General features: G+C 55.9%; 1 protein-coding gene across 14 annotated transcripts in view; it reads left to right on the plus strand.

Annotated features, from left to right (window-relative positions):
• The window catches only part of TLE3 (TLE family member 3, transcriptional corepressor), a 45,145-nt gene that overhangs the window by 16,436 nt on the left and 6,854 nt on the right, over positions 1 to 21,855 (plus strand). For 2 of the 14 annotated variants that reach the window (XM_032864930.1, XM_032864932.1), the window contains exons 5-12: positions 4,493 to 4,555; positions 6,065 to 6,169; positions 14,304 to 14,508; positions 15,871 to 15,887; positions 19,418 to 19,537; positions 20,297 to 20,347; positions 21,015 to 21,167; positions 21,564 to 21,705. In XM_032864930.1, the coding sequence (XP_032720821.1) occupies positions 4,493 to 4,555; positions 6,065 to 6,169; positions 14,304 to 14,508; positions 15,871 to 15,887; positions 19,418 to 19,537; positions 20,297 to 20,347; positions 21,015 to 21,167; positions 21,564 to 21,705 (856 nt within the window). The remainder of the gene's footprint in view (positions 1 to 4,492; positions 4,556 to 6,064; positions 6,170 to 14,303; positions 14,509 to 15,870; positions 15,888 to 19,417; positions 19,538 to 20,296; positions 20,348 to 21,014; positions 21,168 to 21,563; positions 21,706 to 21,855) is intronic. The other 12 variants (XM_032864931.1, XM_032864933.1, XM_032864934.1 and 9 more) reach the window with 8 other exon arrangements.

Below are 21,855 nucleotides of genomic sequence, written 5' to 3' on the forward strand. Positions count from 1 at the left end.
TTCCTCGCCTTGTTTTTATGGAGCTGAGGTTACAACGATGTATGTATTCCCGAAAGCCTGCGGGGACAGACAACAGGGCAGTTTGAAATAAATAGCAGGGAGACCGTTGCGGGGAGGTGGCTGCGGACTGGGTTGAGCAGTCCGCTACATTTTCAAGAAAAAGAAAGATGGGGGATGCGGCCAAAGCCTGGCCGGCTGCAAAAGCCCAGGAGCAGGAGACTGGCAGGTGAGAACCAAGACCAGATTGAGGCTGGCGTCTTTCGGCGCCCTGGGTCTGGGGCCTGTGGCTGGACTGTGATGGGAGGAGAGGCAGGGCCTGGGGGTGCTAAAGGACCCTCGGTTTCCAGCAAGATGGTTGCAGGTCCTGCTTTCCTGAGATGATCATGGCACGCACGGGAGCTAGGCAGGCACGCTGAGCAGATTGCTCCTTGGGAAAGTCACTTGCCCCCAACCCCATCTTGTTTTCCATCATTTATTAGCCTAACCATTTCACCGGAGACGCTGGGCAGATGTTATTCCCCGTGCCCAGTTGGGAGCACAGATTCTGAATCTCGCGGGGTCTCTGGGCACGTGTCTCCGAGCTGCTTCTGTCTGTGTCTGCTAGATTAGCTCCTTCCAAGGAATAGTGTTTTCCCACCAGCCAAGCTGCCTTCTTTGAACCACACTTGAAAAGAAACATTCAAAGTCTGTGCCCGCCTCCCCAAACACCTCTTTCCAAAGTCAGCGGTCTTCCCGCCGCCGGCACCTACCTTCTCCCAGGTCCTCATCTGAGGACCTCACTCAAAGGCGGTGGCTTTGGGCGACCCATGTGGACCACGTGCGGCTGCCTTATTGATAACACAGTGCTTTGGGTTGCCAGGAGGAGTTTTCCAACGTGTGGTCTGGTTCCAGTTTGTGATTTGTGATCTGTCCTAATTGTGGAAGTCACATGTCTTAATTTCTTTTCCCCCCTTTCTTGGAACTGAATGTTTAGGGCTTATTTGTGTTGGACCAAATGCTGTTTTAACAGCTGTTCTAATCGGAAATGCTGTCAATGATTAACCCTGATGGTAGTTTTTCTTTCAAAAATACTTCTCCAAGCTCTCTCAAAATGTCCAAATCGGGCTTCTTGGTAGGAAGTCGTTTAGTGTGGTTGCTTCATTGCTGGGCAGGCCTCAGTTTCCCCATCTGAAACGTGAAGCTCTCATTGGAAGGGCCTTCCCTGGAGGGTGTTATGAGCTCACATGTGGGAAATGCGTGGGGGCAGCTGGGGTGGTGCATGGTAACGGTCATGATGGTTGTTGTTGTGAAGAGTGGCTTTCTGTCCAGCTTACATTTCTAGGAGCTTCCCCTCTGGGATCACCATCCTCCAAAAAATCAGTGTTAAGGAAAAGTCCTTGAGGAGGATGGTCCTGTCCATTCTTCGTGCACTGGTACGCTGAGCCCATTCCCAGGGGTGGGGCAATCACAGAGAGATGGGTAAGGTTTACTCCCTGCTTCTGCCATTTAGGGAGGCCAGCAGGGGAGTGTCACTCCAAGGCAGGGGATCACCCTGCAGTGACAGCTGGGAGGGACGGAATGGGTATGGGAAGCCCACCCCAGGCCCGGACCCAGGGATAGGGAAGCCCTGGTTTACTATAAACACTGGCCAAGTGTGCTTCCCCTACCCCAACCCACCCACTCTCTGCCCACCTCCCAACCCTGTTTCATTCTGTCTCATGCAGCTAGGCCTTCCTGGAGTTTGGGCCCAGGAAAGGGCCCAAATGCCTATATCCCAGGGCTCCAGAAGGTTCCCTGTCTGTGTGGAGTGGTTCTGATGTTTGTGGTCTTCGGAGGTGGGCAAAGGAGGCAGGACCTGCTTCTAGTGGGGGTGGAAGGGTGACACTGGGAACTTGCTCAGAACTACCTGGTGGCCTGGGAGGCCAAGGCTGGAGCTGGGCACAGCTACGGGAAATCTCAGCAGGTCCCTTTTCCTTAAAACTGGAAGATGCTGGACTCCCAACCAAACCCTGCAGGAAGATTCCACCTGGGCAAAAGCTGTGGCCACATGTTTGCTAAAGGGTATGGGGAAGGGGAAGGCCAGCTCCTTTTCATATTTTTCCTGCAACTTCCAAGACCCTGACACTTGACCTATATGCTAGCGGAAGTAAGCAACAGATGGGAAACCCGTTGATAACCACCTGCCCCAGAGGTTGTGTGAGAGCTGGACCTGCTGTGTAGGCCAGAGTAACTGGGAAGGTTCAGATCCTGCCTGCTTCCCGCCTTTCTGTCTCAGGGTTGGGAGGGCAGGAGGCAGAGACCCATGGGGATGGCCGTGCCTCACCCTGTTGGTGAAGGGCGCCCTGCCTGCCCTGCCTCCCACTTGTATGTCAGCATTCCGTCCATTGCCACCCTGGCCGCAGATGTCACCCACCATGGGCCAGGCCCAGATCTTCAGCCATGGGGGCCTTGGAAAATCAATGCAGGGAGGCTAGTGATACTCTTTTTGGCTAAATATTTATCAAGTACCTACTGTGTGCCGGGCACTGCTGTGCTGGTTGTTGGTGGTAAGAGGCCTTTGGACCAGTGAGCCTGTTTGGTCTAATTTATGTCTGTTTCCCGTTTTTAATATGTCCTTCTGTTCTGATGGGGCACATGGACATCTGATGGTTGAAGGACCGTGTTACCCTATGCAATTTTGGACTGAGATGTAGGGGATTGTTCTAGAACTCCTGCCAGATACAACCTTGATCCTATTTCCTTCCCTTTCCCCACTGTCAATCAAGGGAGGGATGAACAGAAATGAGGAAGGATCCTGTTTGGAAGAGAAGATACTGTTGGAGAGAAGAACTCTTCCCACTTACTTAGATTAATAATTTATACAGTAATTACTTAGTCATCTTCTTAGATTCCTTACAATATAAATGATGGGTATTTAGTGGGTCAAGCCCAGAGATGGTGCAAAGAACAGCTCCGTACAGCAAGGAAGTATCTGGCCTCAGTGTCAACAGCACTGAAGCTGAGAAGCCCTGGTGTCCAGTGTCCTTACTGGAGCGTACCCAAATGGCAAATGGGGTGGTAAGGCCGAGAAGTCGTAGCTAGGGGAACGCTCTCTCTCCACCCTGGAATTTGGAAGTGGGACCCATTACTGGCATTCAGTGGGTCATTCGGTCCTTTGCAACAAAGAATTGTTCCACCCCAGATGCCCACAGGGAGCAACTCTGGCCCTGTCCTGAGGATCAGAGTGTTCCAGGAGAGAGGACCAGTCCCTGGACCCCACCCAGGACGCCCCCATGGGGTAGACAGACTGTCCCCGTGTTGGAGCCTGCCTGCTGTGGCCGGCAGCCCCAGGATGTAGGGCCACGCTAGCCCATTCTCTGTCTTGGCACTTCCCCAACCAGATGGGTCCTCCTTAGTGGCCGGGGGTTAGAGGGAGGTGGGGGGTGCTAACCCCAGGAATTCTCCCAAGGTCTGCACCCTGTAAGCCTTCAGACAGCGTTGTTTTTATTTTAAGTGCACCAGATTTCTCATTGAGAGCCATTTGACATGCAGATGATCAGAGATTTTTAAAGGCTGTTGTCATGGTTTTGTTTCTGGAAGATTGCTGTGTGCTGATGAGAGCTTTGAAGCCCGCGCTGGGACGTCGGTCCTGGGGGCCTCGGGATTCAGCAGGAGTTGAGGAAGGCGGTCGGTCCTGAGCCCTGTCTGTCAGTCTAGTCCTTCCTGTCTGGACACAGTTAAGCATTGGGCTCTATTTTTTTTTTTTTTCCCCAAACTGCTCTGGATCCGAGATCGGGGGTTCACATAGGACAGGAGTGGGAGAAGCAGTTGGTACTTACCTAAATATGATCTTGCCTGGCATGTTGGGGGTGGAGCAGAGAAGGGCTCAGCTCATGATCTACTTCTAGGAAGGATTGGGGTTCCAACAACTTACCCGTGAGTAGCTGCTACAAGAAGGCATGTTGTAACCCTAAGATGGGGAGGCACTCATGGTGGGATTTCAGGGTGTGTGAGGGAGGGATCTGTCTGGTGGGGGAGAGGCCAAGAAAGAAGTGGAGAGGGCTGAAGGAGACCCTCAAAGGCACCTGTGGCCCTGGGGACTTCTGGTCACCTGCTTCGTCTGAGCCGGAGAACCTGTCTAGCTGTTGCCATTGGGCACAACCAAGTCCTCACCACAGTGCGCTTAACTCAGATAATAGGTTTTACTGGGGTGTACGGCAGAGGGCGCCGGGGGTTGGGGGTGGTTCTTGTTTTATTTATTTATTTTTAATTTTTTTTAATTAGGGCTTCCATCCAGAGCCGGCAGATTCTCTGGTCTAAGCCAAACATGGAGACCCCCCTCAGATAGGGAATTGGAGCTCCCCAAAGCCGAGGCAGCCCGGCTGGGGGAGGGCCATGGATTCAGCAAGGCCTCCTGGCAGGGGGCCTGATAAGGGGGTCTGTGGCTTCAGGGGAGTGTGCGTTGACCCCTGTGTGACATTTCGGCAACTGGATGTATCTGCTTGTACTTCACACCATCTCTCTTCTTTTGCAGACAGAGATTGCGAAGAGATTGAACACGATTTTAGCACAGATCATGCCTTTTCTGTCACAAGAGGTAAGACATTCTTTCCCTGCATCTTTCTCGTCTTTCGAGTGCAATGCCTCCCGGTGTCGCCTGGGTCCCCCTGGAGCCCCAGCCCCTATTCATTCATAGGGACTGAAGTTAGCAACCTGGGGTTTTAGAGAAAATACTCCAGCACATCAGAGGGAGTGTTTGCTCATTCTTCTGGTAGAATTGGTTCTCTGCCACTTCCTGAGACCAAGGAGGAGGATCCCAGCCTTCTGATGGGACTAGCAATGGGCAGTGGTTGCCCTCTTTGCCTCCCATTCCCCATCCAAATGGGCATTCCTAAATGCGTCTGCATCTCTCTGTCCCATCTCCAACACCTGAAAACATCTAGGAGCAAGACGCCTGGCCACATAGTGCGTAGGGGCACACCCTATAAAGGGAATGAGTACCCAAGGGGGCCCCAGCCCCTAGGACAGAGGGTCCTCCCTGGAGGCATGGCCAGTCAATCCTACTACCTTCTAAGCATGCCTTCTAGGAGACCGCCACCTGAGGCCTGGACGGGGCTAGTGGGTGAGACGAGGGAAATGTCTCCAAGGAGGCCCCTTGGGCCAGGTCAGACAGGTGAGCTGTCTGTCCAGCATAGCTCACTCCAGCTGGGGCAGGCCCCGGCCACCCCCTCAGCTCCCTTCCAGACTCCTAGGTTTCTTGAGTCAGAGCAGCAACCCATAAATGATGGAGTCCAAAACACGACACAGTGATGGCCTAGAGCTCACAGCCCAGTAGGGGAGACAGGTGCACACGAAGCGGATGTTATCCCAAGGCGAAAGGGAATGAATGCACCAAAAAATATGTATTTTTCAGAGTGGTTTTAGGTTCACAGCAGCCCACGGGTGGAAGGTACAGAGCTGTCCCCGTTCCCAACATCCCGCCCCAGAGCGGTGTATTTATTATACTTGATGAGCCCGCATGGACCCATCATGACAACCGTCCCCCGTCCCTTCTTGATTTAAGGATTCATCATGCCACTTTCTCTCTCTCTCTCTCCAGCCACATCTTCGTTTTCCTCTTTACTTGGCTAGGGATTGCATATCTGTAAATTCACAGACCTCACTTCTGAACTCCTTGAATGTAGAGTGCCAGTCTCCTGACTTGGCACGCACTCTAGCTGCGTCTCCTAAAAAATGGGAACACCCTTCTATGTGACAAACGCTGTTCCCGCATTTAGAACATTAACGAGGGCTAGCCTCTCCCACCCGGCTCCCATTCGAAGGCACGGAAGGACATTTTTTTTGTACGTGTGGTGAGGGGAGGCGGGTGGCTGACAGCCGTGTTTGGGCTCATTTCTGTTGAAACTTAAAACAATGTACAGGAAGTGGGGCTTGAACACGCGCTTTTTAAAAAGCGTTTAAAACAGAAGGTAGAAAGGCCCCACCTGTTTCACGGGCCTCCTCTGCCTCATGTGGGGGCTGCGTTCCTCCCTGGCCCCAGCGGTCCTCCCTGTGCCCCCCTCGGTCGGAAAGACCGTGCAGCTCACCCCTTCCCTGTTCCCTCCAGCACCAGCAGCAGGTGGCCCAGGCGGTGGAGCGTGCCAAGCAGGTCACCATGACGGAGCTAAACGCCATCATCGGGGTACGTGGACTCCCCAATCTGCCTCTCACCGTGTGTATAGCCCTTTTATTCCTCTCATTTACCATAACCAGAGATCGACCCTGACCTTAGCTGGCCTCAAAGGATGGCAGGCCCAGGGCTCCGGCTTCCCGTGGCTTAGACCCATCTGGGGCTCTCACCCCATGAGCTCCCCAAGCGGATTGCTTGTCTGACATGCCTCAGATCCACCTCTAAACTCTCCAGCCCCAACCTCCCCCAGCTTTTGGTGTCCCCCCCCCCCCCCCGCATGGTTGGGGGGGGCAGGCTCTGAGATAACCGTCAGACCCAGCTGCTCCTCAGGCCTCCCTGGTGGGGGGCCCTGTCTGCCCTGTGTCCCCCTCCCTGGCAAAGGTCTGCCCTTCTTTGGCCAGCTGAGATCAGAATTATCTCTGTTGTACTGTGGATCTGAGATGTGCTGTGGAATTTGGGTTGGGGCCTTCCTGTGCCATGCACTGAGCTGCCTGACTGAGTGTGATTGGTGCGCCCTTGTGAATTCCAGCCGGGATATTCTGGGAGTCCTGTCTCTCCGGGAGTGGGAAAAATACCCAGGACCGCTTTGTGAGGTCCACTTCTGGTCAGACCCCTCCGTGGAAGAAGGAAGCCGGATCTCTCCTCTCCTAGATCCCTTTCTGGCTCGCATCTTGAATGCATTTCGTGGATTCACAGAGCATCTCTCTCCTGCTTTGGTGTGAGGCTAGGGATATTTAAGAGAAGCAGCTGAGGACAAACAGTTTTTGCATGTCCCTCTGGGCAAAACTCTTAGCCTCAGGTGTTTTCTCCACCTTTTGTCCCTAAAATGAAGGAGGGTCAGGGGGCTTCTGAGCGATATAAATTCCAGAACACGCACTGTGGAGCTCTTTTCCATAGGTCTGGGGGTGGGGCTGGGAATGTGTGTTTCTAAAGTTTTCCAGATTTTTGTGAAGCAGTGGCCCAAATGACTGACGTCTGGGACCCTGCTTGGTCCTCATTTCTCTTTTGTTCTCGTGTGAGGTCATGATTTCAAGGTGGAACGGATAGTCCCAGAATGTTCTGCTTGGTGGGATAAAGGATAACTCGTGGGTTTTCGGTCTGGGGCAGAAACCCCGAGACATACATTCTAGTTACGGTTCTTTCCTGTGTGACCTCGGCAGGTCCTGTCTCTTCCGAGGCCTCAGTTTCTGCGTCTGTTAAAGGAGGGAGTGGACCATCTTCTGGGGCCACATGTGCAGGGAGGCTGGGGGCAGAGGGACAGAGGGATGCTGGTGGCTTCTGCTGCTCCATCGTCCTGCTGTGGGGACCTGTGACAGTGACCAGTTTCTGTCCTGGTCTCAGCCCCGTGGCGGCTGCTGAACGCTGCCGCAAGAGGGCATGGAAGCATTCGTCTGGTCTGAAGCCTGGCAATGCTTGGGGGGAGCAGAGCAGAGTCCGGAAAGAGGACTGTGAGTAAGTGGTTTGTGTCTTTAGCCATTGGGCTGGGGGGCGGCACCCTGATGGGGAAACTGTGCTTTCGTAAAGTTTATTGTCCCTGAGATCAGCCGGCCTGAGCTTTTTCAGCCTTGACACTGTCAAGTTTGGGGCCGGATGCTTTGTTGTGGGGCCTGTTCTGTGCACTATAGGATGTCTAGCAGCAATGCTGGCTTCTACCCACTGGATGCCACTGGAACCCAAAAATGTCTCCAGATGTCAGCCAAATGTCCCTGAGGGGTGGGGCCTCCATGGTTCACGGATCTTGCCAATGCCCTCATTTCACAGAGAGGGGCATGATTCGAGGATGGGCACGAAGTCAGCCAGAAGCCTGAGGGCTGACTCCCAGCTCCGGCCTCCTCCCCGCCCCACTCACTGGTCAGCCCGCCTGGGGCCCCTGGGGGCCCCGGTCTCAGGGACCAGTTCACGGCTGGCGTGATGGCAGTCTGGCGGCTCTCCAGCAGCAGTGGAAAGCGGCCCCAGGGCGGGAAGTGCGCCATGGGTTCTGTCCTCCAAAATTCCTCCTCTTCCATGTTCTCGTCCCGGTCCCCTTTCTAGGCCAAGCCTTCCCGTCCGCGCAGTGGCCCCGGTAGGTGCCCCCTCTACCACTCCTGCCTCCCTCTTTGGAATTAAAATCCTCTTATGAAAATAACTTTTTTCTAAATTCTAAGAAAAGAGTGAGATTGGGGAGGAAGTGCAGCTTGGATTAGCTCCACTTCCTTTAAGTAGTATTTAGGAAGCTACAAGTTAGGTCAAGGCAGCTCGAGGCAGATATTGGAATTCAATTAAAGCCAACGAGTGGGGCCTGTGACCCCCATTTCCAAGGTAATTGCTTCTCCGGCTCTGAGTGAATGCAGCCGTCGGCCTGTCATTAAGCAGGAGGCTGTCTCCTCGCCGCGCCTGACAGAGCCTCACAAGGCAGGAATTCCGGACAGCTGAGGCCTGCGCGCCAGGGAGCCGGGCCTGACTGCACTCTGGGAAGCAGGGGCGGCTCTGCTCCCTGGGAGGAGTGGGGCGAGCGGGCTGGCTGCCGACAGCTGACTGGGGAAGGTGGGGTGGAGGTGGGGGGCGGGGGGTGCACCGCAGGGCCGGGGTTCTGGCCCCAGCGGTAAAGCGCGGTGCAGGGACGGGCCCCGGAGGCTCTCAGTAGCAACTGGTGGCTTCTCCCCTCACCCCATGGTGGTGTTGGATTTTCCCGTCCGGAAGGAGAAGTAGCCTGGCCTCCTGGTCCGGGAACTAGGATGGCTTTGGGCAAGGCCGTCCAGAGTTCCTCCAGGCCTCAGTTTCTCCGGTTGTGACCAGACGGAGGAGGGCTGGGTAAGTTTTCTAGAGTGTGCCTGCTTCAGTCGGGTGTTTCTGACTGTCTTGGGCATGGGGTTGAAGGACTCTGAGGTCATGTCTTGGTGCCACAGTGCAGTGTATCTGGTGTGGGCACCTGTCCTGGCTTATTTATCACACGACGTAGAGTATTTCTAGGGTATCCTGGGGCGGAAGACTCAGAACCGCCATCAGGCTGGTGTGAAGGGAGCGGGGGACAAAAGGGCAGATGGGGGGAGCCCAGGCTTGCTGGCCCAGCATACCCCCTCTCTGGGGAACTCAGGTATTCCCCGTGGGCCCAAAGATCTGTTACTGTCGACCCCGTACTGTGCTAGGGCCCTGTTTCTTGGATCCACATTATTATGACAGGGGTCCGCAAAGAGTCAAGGTCCCTGTGCATGGGGGCGGGGCGCGGGGAGGCTTGTCCCTGGAGCAGCATCTAGCGGAAGGCATCCCTAGGCCGATTATAGACCCTGTGAGCTGACCTAGCAACTATTTCCAGAATCCTCCTTTTCCATCGCTCTGTGCTGGCCCAAGGTTGTTGAACCTGACGGGCGGCGTGGCCTTTACCCCACCCGCCCACTGACAGTTTGGTTTGTACTCCCTTGGACATTGGTTAGCGGAAGACATGTTCTAAAGTGTTGATTTGATGGGGCGGGGCTGGGGGGGGAGACGAGGGAGATCGTAGCTTGTCACAGACACGCGGTATTCTGAAGCCCTTCCTGAGGGTTTTGCATTCACTCCGGGATGCAGATGGGCAGGATTCACTTGACAGAGTTTTCCAGGAGGAAGAAGGAGGAGAAGGGCATGCTTCGGAATGCATCAGTTTCTTTTCAGGCCGGCGGCGTGGAGGGGAGAGGGCGTGCTGGCTCTCAGTCCGGGCGGGCTGTGCTTGCCTCCCCGAGCCAGTCCCCATCTCCGAAATAGGATAGCAGGCATTGTTGGGAGCTCTCAAAGCTCTCTCTGCACGGAAGCGCGGTCCAGTGCGGAGCTGTGGGGCGGGGGGGCAGCCATGCAAGGTAGCAGGAACAGGGAAGGCCCAGTGATGCTCCCCCCATCCTGGGGGGTCCGTAAGTGTCCATTTTATGCAGACAGAACTCTGGGTTTCCTCTGGTGGGTATCCTTAGTGGGTCTAGGCTTTGGAAATGCTTAGACAGCTTCACTAAGTTTAACCCAAATCATGAACCTGAGAAGTGAAGCATTAAATCAGCCAGCAAAGGCATTAAAGCATGATGTGCATAATCCAATTACCCGTACTCAGGGAGGAAGCTCTTCCCCATCAGCCTCTCCTGTAAGGGGCCCTATCCTCTGAGCCCAGGGCATTGGCACTTGACACACGCGCGAAGACAGGCACACACTTAGGGCCTGTGGGCCGCCTGCTTCGACGTGCTTGTGTTCTGGCATGAAATATCACAGGAGGGATGAGTCCTCCAGAGCGGGCTCGGTTCCAGGCACTTAGCCGGTCTTGGGGGGTTGGCGGTGGATGGGGGGGTGCTGGTGACTTCCTCTCCCATCCCGGTATTGGAAGTACTAGCAACTGGAAACAGGCTACAGCGAAGTGGTGTGCTCCATCTCTTCTTGGATGGCGGACTTGATTCTATGTCTCCCTGCTTGTCACCCCCCCCCACACACATGGCACTGTATTGCAGCACAAAGTCCTCTGAGGTCAGGGCGGGCCACAGGGGATTGAAGTGCAGCCTGAGGCCAGCCGGCCGCGCTCTGTCTGCCTGCGGAGGGACTGGGGCGGTGACACAGAACAGCAAGGCAGGTGAATCGTTGCCAGCCAGCAACCCCTGCCCCGCTGGGGAGAAACTTTTGTTTCACTCTCTTTTTTGCAACCAAGACTGTGATGAGCAGACCCCACCCACGCCCAGTAAGCGCTAGCATCTGCCCTCGCCCCAAGAGATAAGCCTTGGAGGCCAGGGCTCCCCTCTTTGCTTCCTGAAGCCTGCCGGGCCACTCCCGACTCTGCCTTCAAGCTGGGCAAAGGACACCTCAGGGGACTTTCTGGCTGCACAGGGGGTGCTTTTGTACTTGAAGATGAGAAGTATAGGGAAATTTCCTTTCCTCTGTTGCAAAGAGAACACTGATGTCCAACACGCTATGGCAGGAAATCACCCTCCCAGGCTTGGACGCGCAGCAGCTTTGAAAAGCCTGTGTTCTCCGAACAGCCACCACAGCCTTTGTTCCAGATTTCTGATGCTTGCTCACAGGTTCACATTTCCAGGAAGCAGGACACACTCCACGGAAGCTCCTTGTCCCCATGAACTGTTCTAGCTGTATTTCAGTGGGCCTCGGAGAGGAGGCGTGGATCTGGGAGGTGGATGGCCCTTTTCAGACAGAGTCACTGTGTGGACTTACTTCCCAGCCCCTCCATGTCTGCCTTTTGCAACATTATCACTTACTTACTCAGCAAGTGCACACTGAGCAAACAAACCAGGCACCATTAGAGGTGCTGGGATGGATAGAGCAAGGTCCCGTCTTCCTGAAACTCACAGGTCAGCAAGCATCCCATAAAGATGAAGGAAATGGTTATAGCTGTGATCCATTCATAGCTTTTGCTAACGTGAACTGAGCACCTGCTCTGCCTTGATGTGTAGTATCACGTGTGTGGTCCTTGCACTGGGAGAAAACAGAGGCCCAGAGAGGTCCACTGACTCCTCTAAGGTCTCACAGCTGATAAAGGGTAGAGCTGCACGTCTGCCTTAGCCTGTCTGGCCCCGGTGTCAGAAGGGAGACCTCTATGCTGACCAGGCTGGTGGGGAGGGCTCCTGGAGGAGGAGGCATTTGAACTGGGCAGGGAGCCGAAAAGGTTGGGTAAAGAGGACAGAGCTTACCCGGAGAGGTAAGAATTGGGGTATTTGGACTTACTCAGCCGCGTCTCTCCCTGGGCAAGAATCTGCAGTCAGCTCTTTCTCTAGCAATGGAATTGTTCATGGAGGGAGCCAGCCTTGGGCCCATGCAAGCTGCTCCCCAGAAGCCCTTCTCCTCTCCTCCCCTCGCCTCTCCTCCCCTCTCCCTGCAGCAATCTCGCTGGCTGTGCCCTGTGAAAAAGTAGATTAAATCCCTCGCTCCTTGCTTTCTGGGATTTTACTAAATAGTTAACACTGGCAAAATTAAATGGCCTGCCAGCAACCGGTCTAAAACCACAGGGCTGCTGGAGGAGACCCATTTTAAGACCGCACGTGTAGGTGCAGTTGGATGGTTGGCCCACACCGAGGAGTGACAGGTAGCCGTTGGAAAGGACGTGTTGATTGGTTCAGAACAGTCTTCAACTAAAACCCAGTTGTGTAGTAGTAGCAATTGTAGTGAGGTCGGCAAGAGCCTATTGATTTAGGAATACATTTATAATATGTAGATTTTCATAAAGGAAAATTCTAGAGAGAGGAACAGTGGAATCTTCTAGAGAGTGGGATTGAAGAGTAATTTTTTTTTTTAAGATTTTTATTTATTTATTTGACAGAGATCACAAGTAGGCAGAGAGGCAGGCAGAGAGAGAGAGGAAGAAGCAGGCTTCCTGCTGAGCAGAAAGCCCAATGTGGGGCTCGATCCCAGGACCCTGGGATCATGACCTGAGCCGAAAGCAGAGGCTTTAACCCACTGAGCCACCCAGGCGCCCCTGAAGAGTAATTTTTTAAGGACAACTTTTTAATCCATACTTACTTTATGTGTCTTCTGACTGCATATATTATTTTTCTTGTAATAAGACCTAACAATTATAATTTCTTTGAAAAGAAAGAATAGGGGAGCTCTGCAATAAGCTCCTGTATCCCAGGAAGAGCCTGAGTGCAGGCTGGGTTGGGTGGGGTTTCTGCATGGGGCCCCCTGCCGGGGTTTTGTTCTGTATCAGGGACCAATGCCCACCAGTAATTTCCCTAAATCATCCAACAGTAGATGTTTCAGCTCTGAGTAATGGCGACTGGTCCCAGCCTTTGACCCAGAGCTGATAAAAAAGCACCCCCCCTTTTGGGGGGCGCAGGAGTGTGGTGGTGGCCGGGGTTCCCCCATTGACTTCCAGATGAGCCAGATTTGCAGTTTGCTGTGTCTTGGTTGTCAGGAGAGCAGAGCCCTTCTCCCCGATTGCAAATACTTCCTGCCTCTGAGAGCCTCCCCTCCCACCAGACTGCAAACTTTCCCCCTGTGTTCTGTTGTCTGCCAGCCTGGCCCAAAAGCCAAGTTTACATCAGCAGGCAAGCTTGTCACCCCCACCAAGCTCTTCGGACTTGAGGAGTCATGGTGGGGTGGGGGGCTCTCCTTAGGGACACTCGTTGGATAAGATCGATGGTTGACAGATTTGAGTCCAGGTCTCACCTACTAGTGGTTGGACCTGGCTAATTACTGGCCACCCATTCCAGCCCCCTGAGTGTCAGTTTGCCATCTGTAAAATGGGCACAAACCCTCCTTTGCCACCCAGGCCGGAAGGGTCAGAGAGAATATTTGGAAAGTGCCATGCGTAAATGTCGGTCCCCTTCTCTTGTGTTCCTGGAGAAGATGCCAGCATAGGTGGCTGTCAGCATACCCAAGGCCCTGGCCACTCCTCAGAGGTATTTGGCGGGGGTATAGCCTGCCCCACAATTCCTGTGGTTCTTGGCACAAAGTTAGGAATGGTAAGATAAAGGCTATTTGTAGTGGCTGCTGGGGAGAGGACCTGGCTGTCCAGAGGGTGTAGGGTATGGCGGGGGAAAGATAACACTCTGGGGCTAATCTGGGTAGGGTTTCCTTGTTAGCTGTTGTTGTGAGATCACTTAATGAATCATCTGCCTGAGGACACACAGTTAGGAAGCACCACAACCAGGATTGGAATCCTGGTCCATCTAGTTCCAAACCCCACTCCTGTTACTCTGGTCTCTGCTGTGTTCTCCGCTCTGAGGTCCAGCGACGTCAGCTCTTCATTCCACTGGCCCCAAGGTCCTCTTGATCTCGGGAATTTTCTTAGGTGGCCTGGCCCTGGCTCAGCCAGCCAGCCTGGAGTTCCTGAGAATTAGGGAGGCTTCCCAGGATATGGGCTCAGGGTGGGAACCACCGGCTGCGAATGTCTGAAGGCATGCAAGCATGAGCAAGTGTGACTGCTGGCTTAAAAACGGGCCCCCTCAACCGAGAGGGAGCCCCGATGATTCTTTGGTCCTGAGATGCATGCTTTATTTATCTGGGGCTTGGAAATGGACACTGAGGAATTGTGTCCGGAAACTGGGGTGGGGGGATGGGTGGAGAGTTTGGAGACAAAAGTCTGGTGCCTAAACTACCGTCGGTTAACAGGCTTCCTTCAGCCAGACAGCATGTGGAATGAGCTGGGGGCGGTAAGAGTTTTGGAGGGCATCCCCCCTGCCCCCCAGCAGCCTCCCCCGCCGTCCCTGCTCAGCTGTGCTCACCACCCACTTCATTGCAGCAACAGCAGCTCCAGGCCCAGCACCTCTCCCACGCCACGCATGGCCCCCCGGTCCAGTTGCCTCCCCACCCGTCAGGCCTGCAGCCTCCAGGGATCCCCCCGGTGACGGGGAGCAGCTCGGGGCTGCTGGCGCTTGGTGCCCTGGGCAGCCAGGCCCACCTGACGGTAAAGGACGAGAAGAACCACCATGAGCTGGACCACAGAGGTGCGGCCCAGAGCTGGGGCAGAGGGCAGGGCTGGGCTGGGGGCGGGGATCCTGTAGGTAGGTCCCACTGCGAGGGGACACAGCAGGGGTTGTCGCCCTGGGGCCAGCAAAAGATGGGGAGCCGTCTGTCAGATTTCTGGTACATGGAAGCCAGAGCTCCACCCTCCATGACTACCCCTCCATCCCTGCTGTGAACCTGGAATTCTCTGGCCTGGAATGCCTCTCGTGCAGCCTCCATCATCCCAGCTAAATGCTGCCTATCTCTAAAGGGCCCATTCCTTTAACATGCCTTCCAGTCTGCGCTGGCAGCTTTTTTCCAGGAGAGTTGAAGAGCTGGGGTCCCAAGAAGGAGCCCTTGGTTGCTGTCCTCTTGTAGCCTGCCCCTAGAGAGTGTTTTGTCCTCACCCAAGAGCATCAGTCCTTCAAGAACAGGGGCCACATTCCGGGTTTTAACTTAGCGTATGTGTCTCACCAACGCAGGTGCCTTGGAAAAGGTACACAGTTGGCACTCAAGTAAAGACTTACAAGTCGACTGTCTTTAAGCAGAGATCGTGATTGCTGGGGAAGGAACAGTCATGGCTCCCTGGCAGGCCCTTTTTCAAAAGTTGCCATGTCGTGTGGTCTGCCCTTAGACATTTTTTCCCCCGTTTTATTGAGATAGAATTGACCTGCAGAAATTGTGCGAGTGGAAGGTGTGCACCAGAATCTTATTGGCCCTTGGCTATTGCCCAGGACATCTGGCCCAGGCCAGAGCACCAAGGCAGCAGCAGAGTGTGGGAAACAGAGACTGAGTTGTGTGTCCCTGCAGAGGGCTGGTGCACTAGGCAGGGGAGAGGGTGTCCTTATAGCAGAGAGGAGAGTCCGGGAGCTTATGCTTGGCCACGCAGAATGATAGAAGCTTCTCTGCAAAGGCACACAGTGTGGTGTTAGTTTAAAAAAAAAACAAAAAAAAAACAATCCCACAGTTCCTTTATTTGTTTGTTTCTTTGAAACAATAACATGCTCAGTACCCAGATCCTTTGCAAATGGGTAGCTTTAAAAAGTGCTGACCAGGGATCTGGGTCCCCTTGTTGGCATGTCAGGGAGAGTAGGGCCACGGCCCCTGCCCCACCCGGGACTGGTGGCCAGGGAGAGAGCATGGGGAATGGAGGCGGTTAACTTGCAAAGTGGGAAATGTCACCTAATGACCCTGCCTTGGCTGACCCACAGTGACTCAGAGAGCTAGGTCTGCTGCCCATTTTAAAACCCATCAATGAGCAAAGCATAAAAGCCAGCTGCATAAGACTGACCTTTTTTTTTTTTTTTGTCTTTTTCTCTTGGGGGGCCTGACCCTCCTCCTGTCCGGGCCTTCCATCCCCAAAGAAAGAGAATCCAGTGCGGTAAGTGTCAGCCCTCTGGAGCCTGTGGAGTGTGGGGTGCTGGTGGGGGGAGAAGGAAGAGGGACCATGTGGGATCCTGGGGTTGTGGGGGAGGGTCTTGCCAGCCTTTCCACCCATCATTTGGCCAACGAGTAGCTTTAAGTGAGCTCTAACCCTCTTTTTTATGAGTGGTGATTACCAGAGAGGTCAGCTGACCAGTTCGTGGAGTCCCCAGGCCCCCACAAGCAGCCTAGGGGTCTGGTGTCCTGGGCGGGGTCGCTTTCCTCCTCCCAAGTTGGCTGCCCCTGTCTGATCCTGTATCATCCTCCCTTCCTCCCAATGCCTGAGGTTTGTCCGTGTTCTGGGCTTAAACTCGGTTTAAGAAGGTGCTAGCGAGCGAGCATCAGGGCCAGGCATTCTGCGCGTCTGCCAGCTCTGAGATTTGTCGTAAATCTTCCTGATCACACTGAGGCTCAGAGGCTCTGTTTCAAGTGAATAAGCCTTCTGAATAAGCACAGTGGAGTCTGGATAAAAAAAAAATCCTCCAGCGATTAGCAAAGCTATTTTATTCCTCATCGCTGTCCTTGTATCTGGGGCCATCTAATCTGCAAGGATGGCTTTGGTTATTACCTCGTGTTAAGTAGGACTTGGAAGGTCAGGCAGTTAACTAACCATCTAGATGGCAGCTTCCTCGGGCAGCTCCCTCCCGACCCCCTTCCCTCCTCCCGGCCCTCCACCAGACTGACTTTTTAAACCTCCCAATTAGCAACGGCGTTCTCGTCCCCTCTTGACTTGCCGACGTGCTCAGAAATCCGGGTGCACGTTGGGGCCCAGCAACGGCTAGGGTATATCCGAAAGGGAAGCTGAAAGTCCATTTTGATTGCTTGAGCGTTGATCCTCAGAAAGTGGCATTTTTGGAGAGTTGGGCTGGCCTAGATAGGCTGGACTGGACCCCTCCAGGCCTGGGTCTGGTCCCGGCTTCATGGGACACTGAGTGGCTCTCGGCCTCCCTGAGCTGCAGTTTCTTAGTCTGTGCCACGGACATATTCCTGTGCAGCCAAGCCTCTCCGCTTAGGAGACCCCTTCACAGCAGCGCCCAGCCTCCGGGAGGTGACCTGGTTAACACAACCTGCTGCTGAGTGACATGAGGGTTTGACGCCCGACGCCCTCTGTCTTCACGTCCTCCTCCCCATTGCTGTTTGCATTTGGCTTTGTGCCCCGTCTGTGAAAGCTTTCTGCTCCAAGAATCCCCTGGGGAACCCCCCAAGAGCTGAGCTCCTCACTCCACAGTGCTGGTCCACACCCGTGCTCGGCAGACTCCAAGAGAGGGGGCCCCCTTGGGCTCCCAGACTATCGGGAGTGGGGTTGGGGGGGTGAGGAGTCAAGCCGCCATCTATCCCGGGGCGGTGGCAGCCTCGGCCCTGCAGCCTGCCGCGAGCAGCCCTTTGCAAAGCAGGTTGTCAACAGATGAGGCCCCCGCAGGAAGGACAGGGCTGCGGCCGAGCGGGAGGGGGACGGCTGGGCGGGCTGGAAGCTGTCCCGGAGGGGTTAGTCTGGAGTCCAATTAGAGGTAGCTTCATTCATATTTCCTTGCCTCGCCGAAGCAATAAAAAATACTTAGTTTTTTGGCCGCCTGCCAGCCAGAGGCGGGCTGGATCGATGCCGCTAAATGCTTGACATGACTCTCTCCAGTAGCGGCGAGGGTTTTCAGCCTGACTGCAGGAGAAGAAAGGGCTCGCTGTTCCCCGAGCCACGGACCGGGTCGCAGGGAGAAAGCTGAGCAGCCGAGCGCCTCCTCTGCCCCACTCCCCGCCTGCCCGCCCGCCCAGGAGCCTCGCTGCCCAGCGCGGGGTGGCCGCTGCCGTGGGAGGAAATGAAATGCGGCTGGTTTCTGGGCCAGGCTCGCAGCAGCTAATTGAATTGCGGTTGTGCGCGCCTCGCCGCCGCTCCCGCCCAGCGCTGGGGAAAGCTGAGCTGCACTTCCATTAGGACCTCCATTTTTTCTTCAAGGCTTGATAACTCTGCCATTTTAATTTGCTTCAGGCAGAAACTTGGCAGGGAAGGGCTGCGCAGGAACCGGCTTAGGAAAGGAAATGAAGTTCTGCGGTTCCCACACCATCCCTCCCCTCCAAACACCAGCACTGGCCTCCAGGAGAGTGGGGGAGATGGGAGGTAGAGGCTCATTCCCTACCCGCCCCCCCCCATAGCCCCTGGCCTTTCGCTGTCCTCTGCCCGCATCTCTCTGGGTTCCCTGCGTGGCCATGTCCAGCACGTCCACACTGCCAGGGGACGTGGCCAGACCGGCCTTGCCCGGCCCTGCAGTCCAGCTGTGCGCCCCAGGAGAGCAGGGGCTGTGTTTGGCTCCTTCCTCCATCCCTGGCACCCAGCCTCTGGCCTGATCTAGGGTGGGTGCTTAGGAGAGGCGGGGAATGAGTGCTCAGGGATGAAGGAGTGTAGTTTGGTTTCTTAGAAAGGAGTAGATCTCAGCGGCCCCCTGGAGGGGTATCGGTTCTGATACCGTCCTGGCCTGGGTCTGGAGGGCACAGGCCGGCTGGCAGGTGCTGTGGCCGGTAGCTCCTCCCTCCCTGCTCCCCAGCCCTGTGCTGCCGGCCACCATGTGGGCCGTTCCTGGCCCCCGTCAGGGCCCCAAGCCAGCTGGACTCCATCCTCTGTGGGATGCTCTCCGCCTGCCTGTGCTGGTCCAGCTTGGTCTGCCGGCCCTGACCCGCTCTTCCCAGCCCTTGGATTCCAAACTGTTGCTGAGCTTGCCTGCTTTGGAGTTTGAAGGGGGAACTCATTGAGCCCTTCCAGGCCCCGCTCAGGTTTCCTTCATGTTGCCCCCCATGGGGGCTTTGGGCACGTCTCCCAACCTCTCAGGACACGATTCCATCTGCCCTTTCGCCTTTCCCTGCCTTGCAGAGGGAAAGGCTTCATGAAGTTGGAATTCTTGTTTCTTTCTAACACTTTCTCTGAAGTGGCTCAAGGCCTCGCATGGGGTGGGGGGGTAGAATGTTTATACAAAATGCCAAGTTGCCCCCCCATATGTAGAGAAGGCTTATTGGCAACCCGACATCCTCCCTCCCTGTCCGTCTCCCCATTCCAGTTGAGCTAGGCAGTGTTGGATGCGGTTCCCCGTGTGTCCACTGAGACCCATCTTTCAAGACTCCGTGCAAATTTCTCTTGTCCCTTCTTTGAGCAAATACACAGGGCCGGCCCAAGGTGGGGAGTGAAGGAGGGGTGATCCAGTTCTCAGAATGGAAGACCCCCCCAAAAAAAAGAATGGAAGATCCCACAGGCTGGGAAGCAGAGAGCTCAGCACAAGCCTGTTTATGTAACAGCTGCGTCATGGCTACAAAAGAGAATGGTGCCCCCAGGGCTCCCCGCAACATAGAGACCCCGTCTGGGGAGCTGGGAAGGCTTCCCTGGCGAAGATCCCGTGGGGGGAGGATGACAGGACACAAACAACACCTCCGCTGACCTCGAGACCCCTGCGCCTAGCTGTGTCTCGGGGTGCACGAAACGTTCACACTGACTCTCCTCCTGGTTTCCAGAATAACTCCGTGTCGCCCTCAGAAAGCCTCCGGGCCAGTGAAAAGCACCGGGGCTCCGCGGACTACAGCATGGAAGCCAAGAAGCGGAAAGCCGAGGAGAAGGATAGTCTGAGCCGATACGTACGTCTAGTGGGCGCCACGAGGCTGGGGCTGGGGTCTGGGGCATGGGAGCACCTACAGGCCTGACTCGTGGGTGAGTCAGAGGCATGGGGGTGGGTTGCTGGGTTGCCTGGTCGGGGGGTCAGGATCATACACACACTCTGTGAGCACATGGGCCATGGCCAGGACGGGGAGTAACTGAGGGGAACTGTGGGTGCCCCCCCAACACAGGCCAGGGCACCCCATGCTGCCATGATGGCCCTCCCACAATCCTGGTCTGCCTCAGGGGGCTGTCCCCGGTGCCCCCGTGCTTTGAGCCTACCCTGCGGTCACAGGGTCTGCTGTGGGCCGGGCTGTTAGGATGAGAACTGAGACCAGGGGGAAGGCCATGCTTTGCTGCTTGTGGCTCTGGGCGTGTCACCTGAGGGCCTCGGCTGCGTTTCTGGGAGACGAGGCAGGTCACCCCTCCCACACAGAGTGGCGGAAGCGATGACATGAGGCTAGCACACTTCCTCGTCTGTGATGGTGGCCGCAAAGCCGCTGGAAGGAGCCAAGGATAATGGGGCGGGTGTGGGTGAGGCCAGTGAGCGTGGAGCGCAGTGACCCAGACGACGGCCAGGGCCTGGGCAAGCAGACCGTTGACGTCGGTGGGCCAGAGGGGAGAACGTGCGGACGGTGGGGTTTGGCCCCGGGTTCAGACTCCAGTGCTAGAAGCAGGGGGTGCTTCAGGCTCAGCGTGGGTGGGAGTGGCCCCCCAACAGGCTTCTTTCTTGGTTGCAGGACAGTGACGGGGACAAGAGTGACGATCTGGTGGTGGATGTTTCCAACGAGGTGAGCACAGACAGGCCTGGGTTGCGGAGTGCTCTGCTTGGGGTGGTTCTAGGCGGCCCGTCCCCTGGCTGGGAGCTGTGTGTCTCGGGTGCTGCTCCAGTGTGCTGGTAGCCTGAGCAGGGCAGCGAGGCCTCTGGTGTTGGGGCCTTGGGCTGCTCAGGAGGAGGAGGACAGGGCTTGGCTTGCATGGTGGCCTGGGTTCCTAGGACAGGAGCTCAGGGGAGGGAGCGCAAGCATGCCTCAGAGGTCCCAGGCAAGGGCCGGCTCCTGTTCCCCATGGTCCTCCAGGTTTAGCTCTGTTCTTCCCTCCCATCCCCCCACCCCAGCATCTTGAGGGTAGGGGTCATGAGCCCCTTGGGACCTGCTTCAGCAGGGAAGGAGGACCTGGAGAGAGCTGCACGAGGCCAAGAGGTCCCACTGCCCAGATTTGAGTCCTGAACTTGTGTCTGGTCCTGGGATGGTCACCGTCCCCCACCTCCCCACCAGGCCCCAGTCTCCCCATCTGTGGGATAAAGGGGTGAGACCAGACCCCCCACTTCAGGGGCTCCCGTCTCTCTGCCCAGCCCCCTCCCCGGCAGCCGTTGCGCTCCCTCCCCGTCCCTGGCACAGGGAAGACTCCTGGCTGGTTGTGGCTGTCAGTGCATCTCTGCGTCCCTTGTGCTTTTAGGACCCCGCGACGCCCCGGGTCAGCCCGGCACACTCCCCTCCTGAAAATGGGCTGGACAAGGCCCGCGGCCTGAAAAAGGACGCCCCCACTAGCCCCGCCTCCGTAGCCTCCTCCAGCAGCACACCTTCCTCCAAGACCAAAGACCTTGGTCATGTATGTGGGGTCTGTCGCTGGTGCCACAGAAGCGGAGGGCTGGGGCAGGTTGGGGTGGAGGGAGAAGGTTCTGGAAAAGGGACAAGCTGGAGTGGTCATAATTAGAGGGTAGAGGGGTGGCGTATGAAGAACATGGATTGGGGTTTGGCCCCAGTTCAAACACTGGCTTTCCCACTTATTGCCTGGGCCCTGTGCTACCAGTGAAATGTTCCCGAGCCTTGGTTACTGCATCTGTAAAATGGGAACAATTGCCACAGTCCCAGCCAAATAAGGTTGGGCAAGAATTGAGGGGCTGTTGGGCAGAAGATTCAGAACTGGGGCCGGCACTGGGTAGTGTGGCCAGTTCCAGATGCCCGCCTCTTGAGAGAAAGGAATCTTGGTGTCTTCCCTGTTCAGAACGACAAGTCCTCCACCCCTGGGCTCAAGTCCAACACGCCTACTCCAAGGAACGATGCCCCGACTCCAGGCACCAGCACGACCCCAGGGCTCCGGTCGATGCCGGGCAAACCTCCAGGCATGGACCCGATAGGTATAATGGGTAGGCACGCTGGGGCTGGGGCGACCGCGCTGGAGGGTTGGGGTCTGCCCGGGCCAGGGCTGGAGCTGCATGGCTAGGCCAGAGCTCTGAGCACTATGTGGGAGTTGGGGCTCTCTTGGGACCTGCCTCCAGGGGGACTCCACGGTCAGG

The sequence above is a fragment of the Lontra canadensis genome, unplaced genomic scaffold (assembly GCF_010015895.1).
Source record: "Lontra canadensis isolate GAN:19392208 unplaced genomic scaffold, GSC_riverotter_1.0 scaffold28, whole genome shotgun sequence".
NCBI lineage: Eukaryota > Metazoa > Chordata > Mammalia > Carnivora > Mustelidae > Lontra > Lontra canadensis.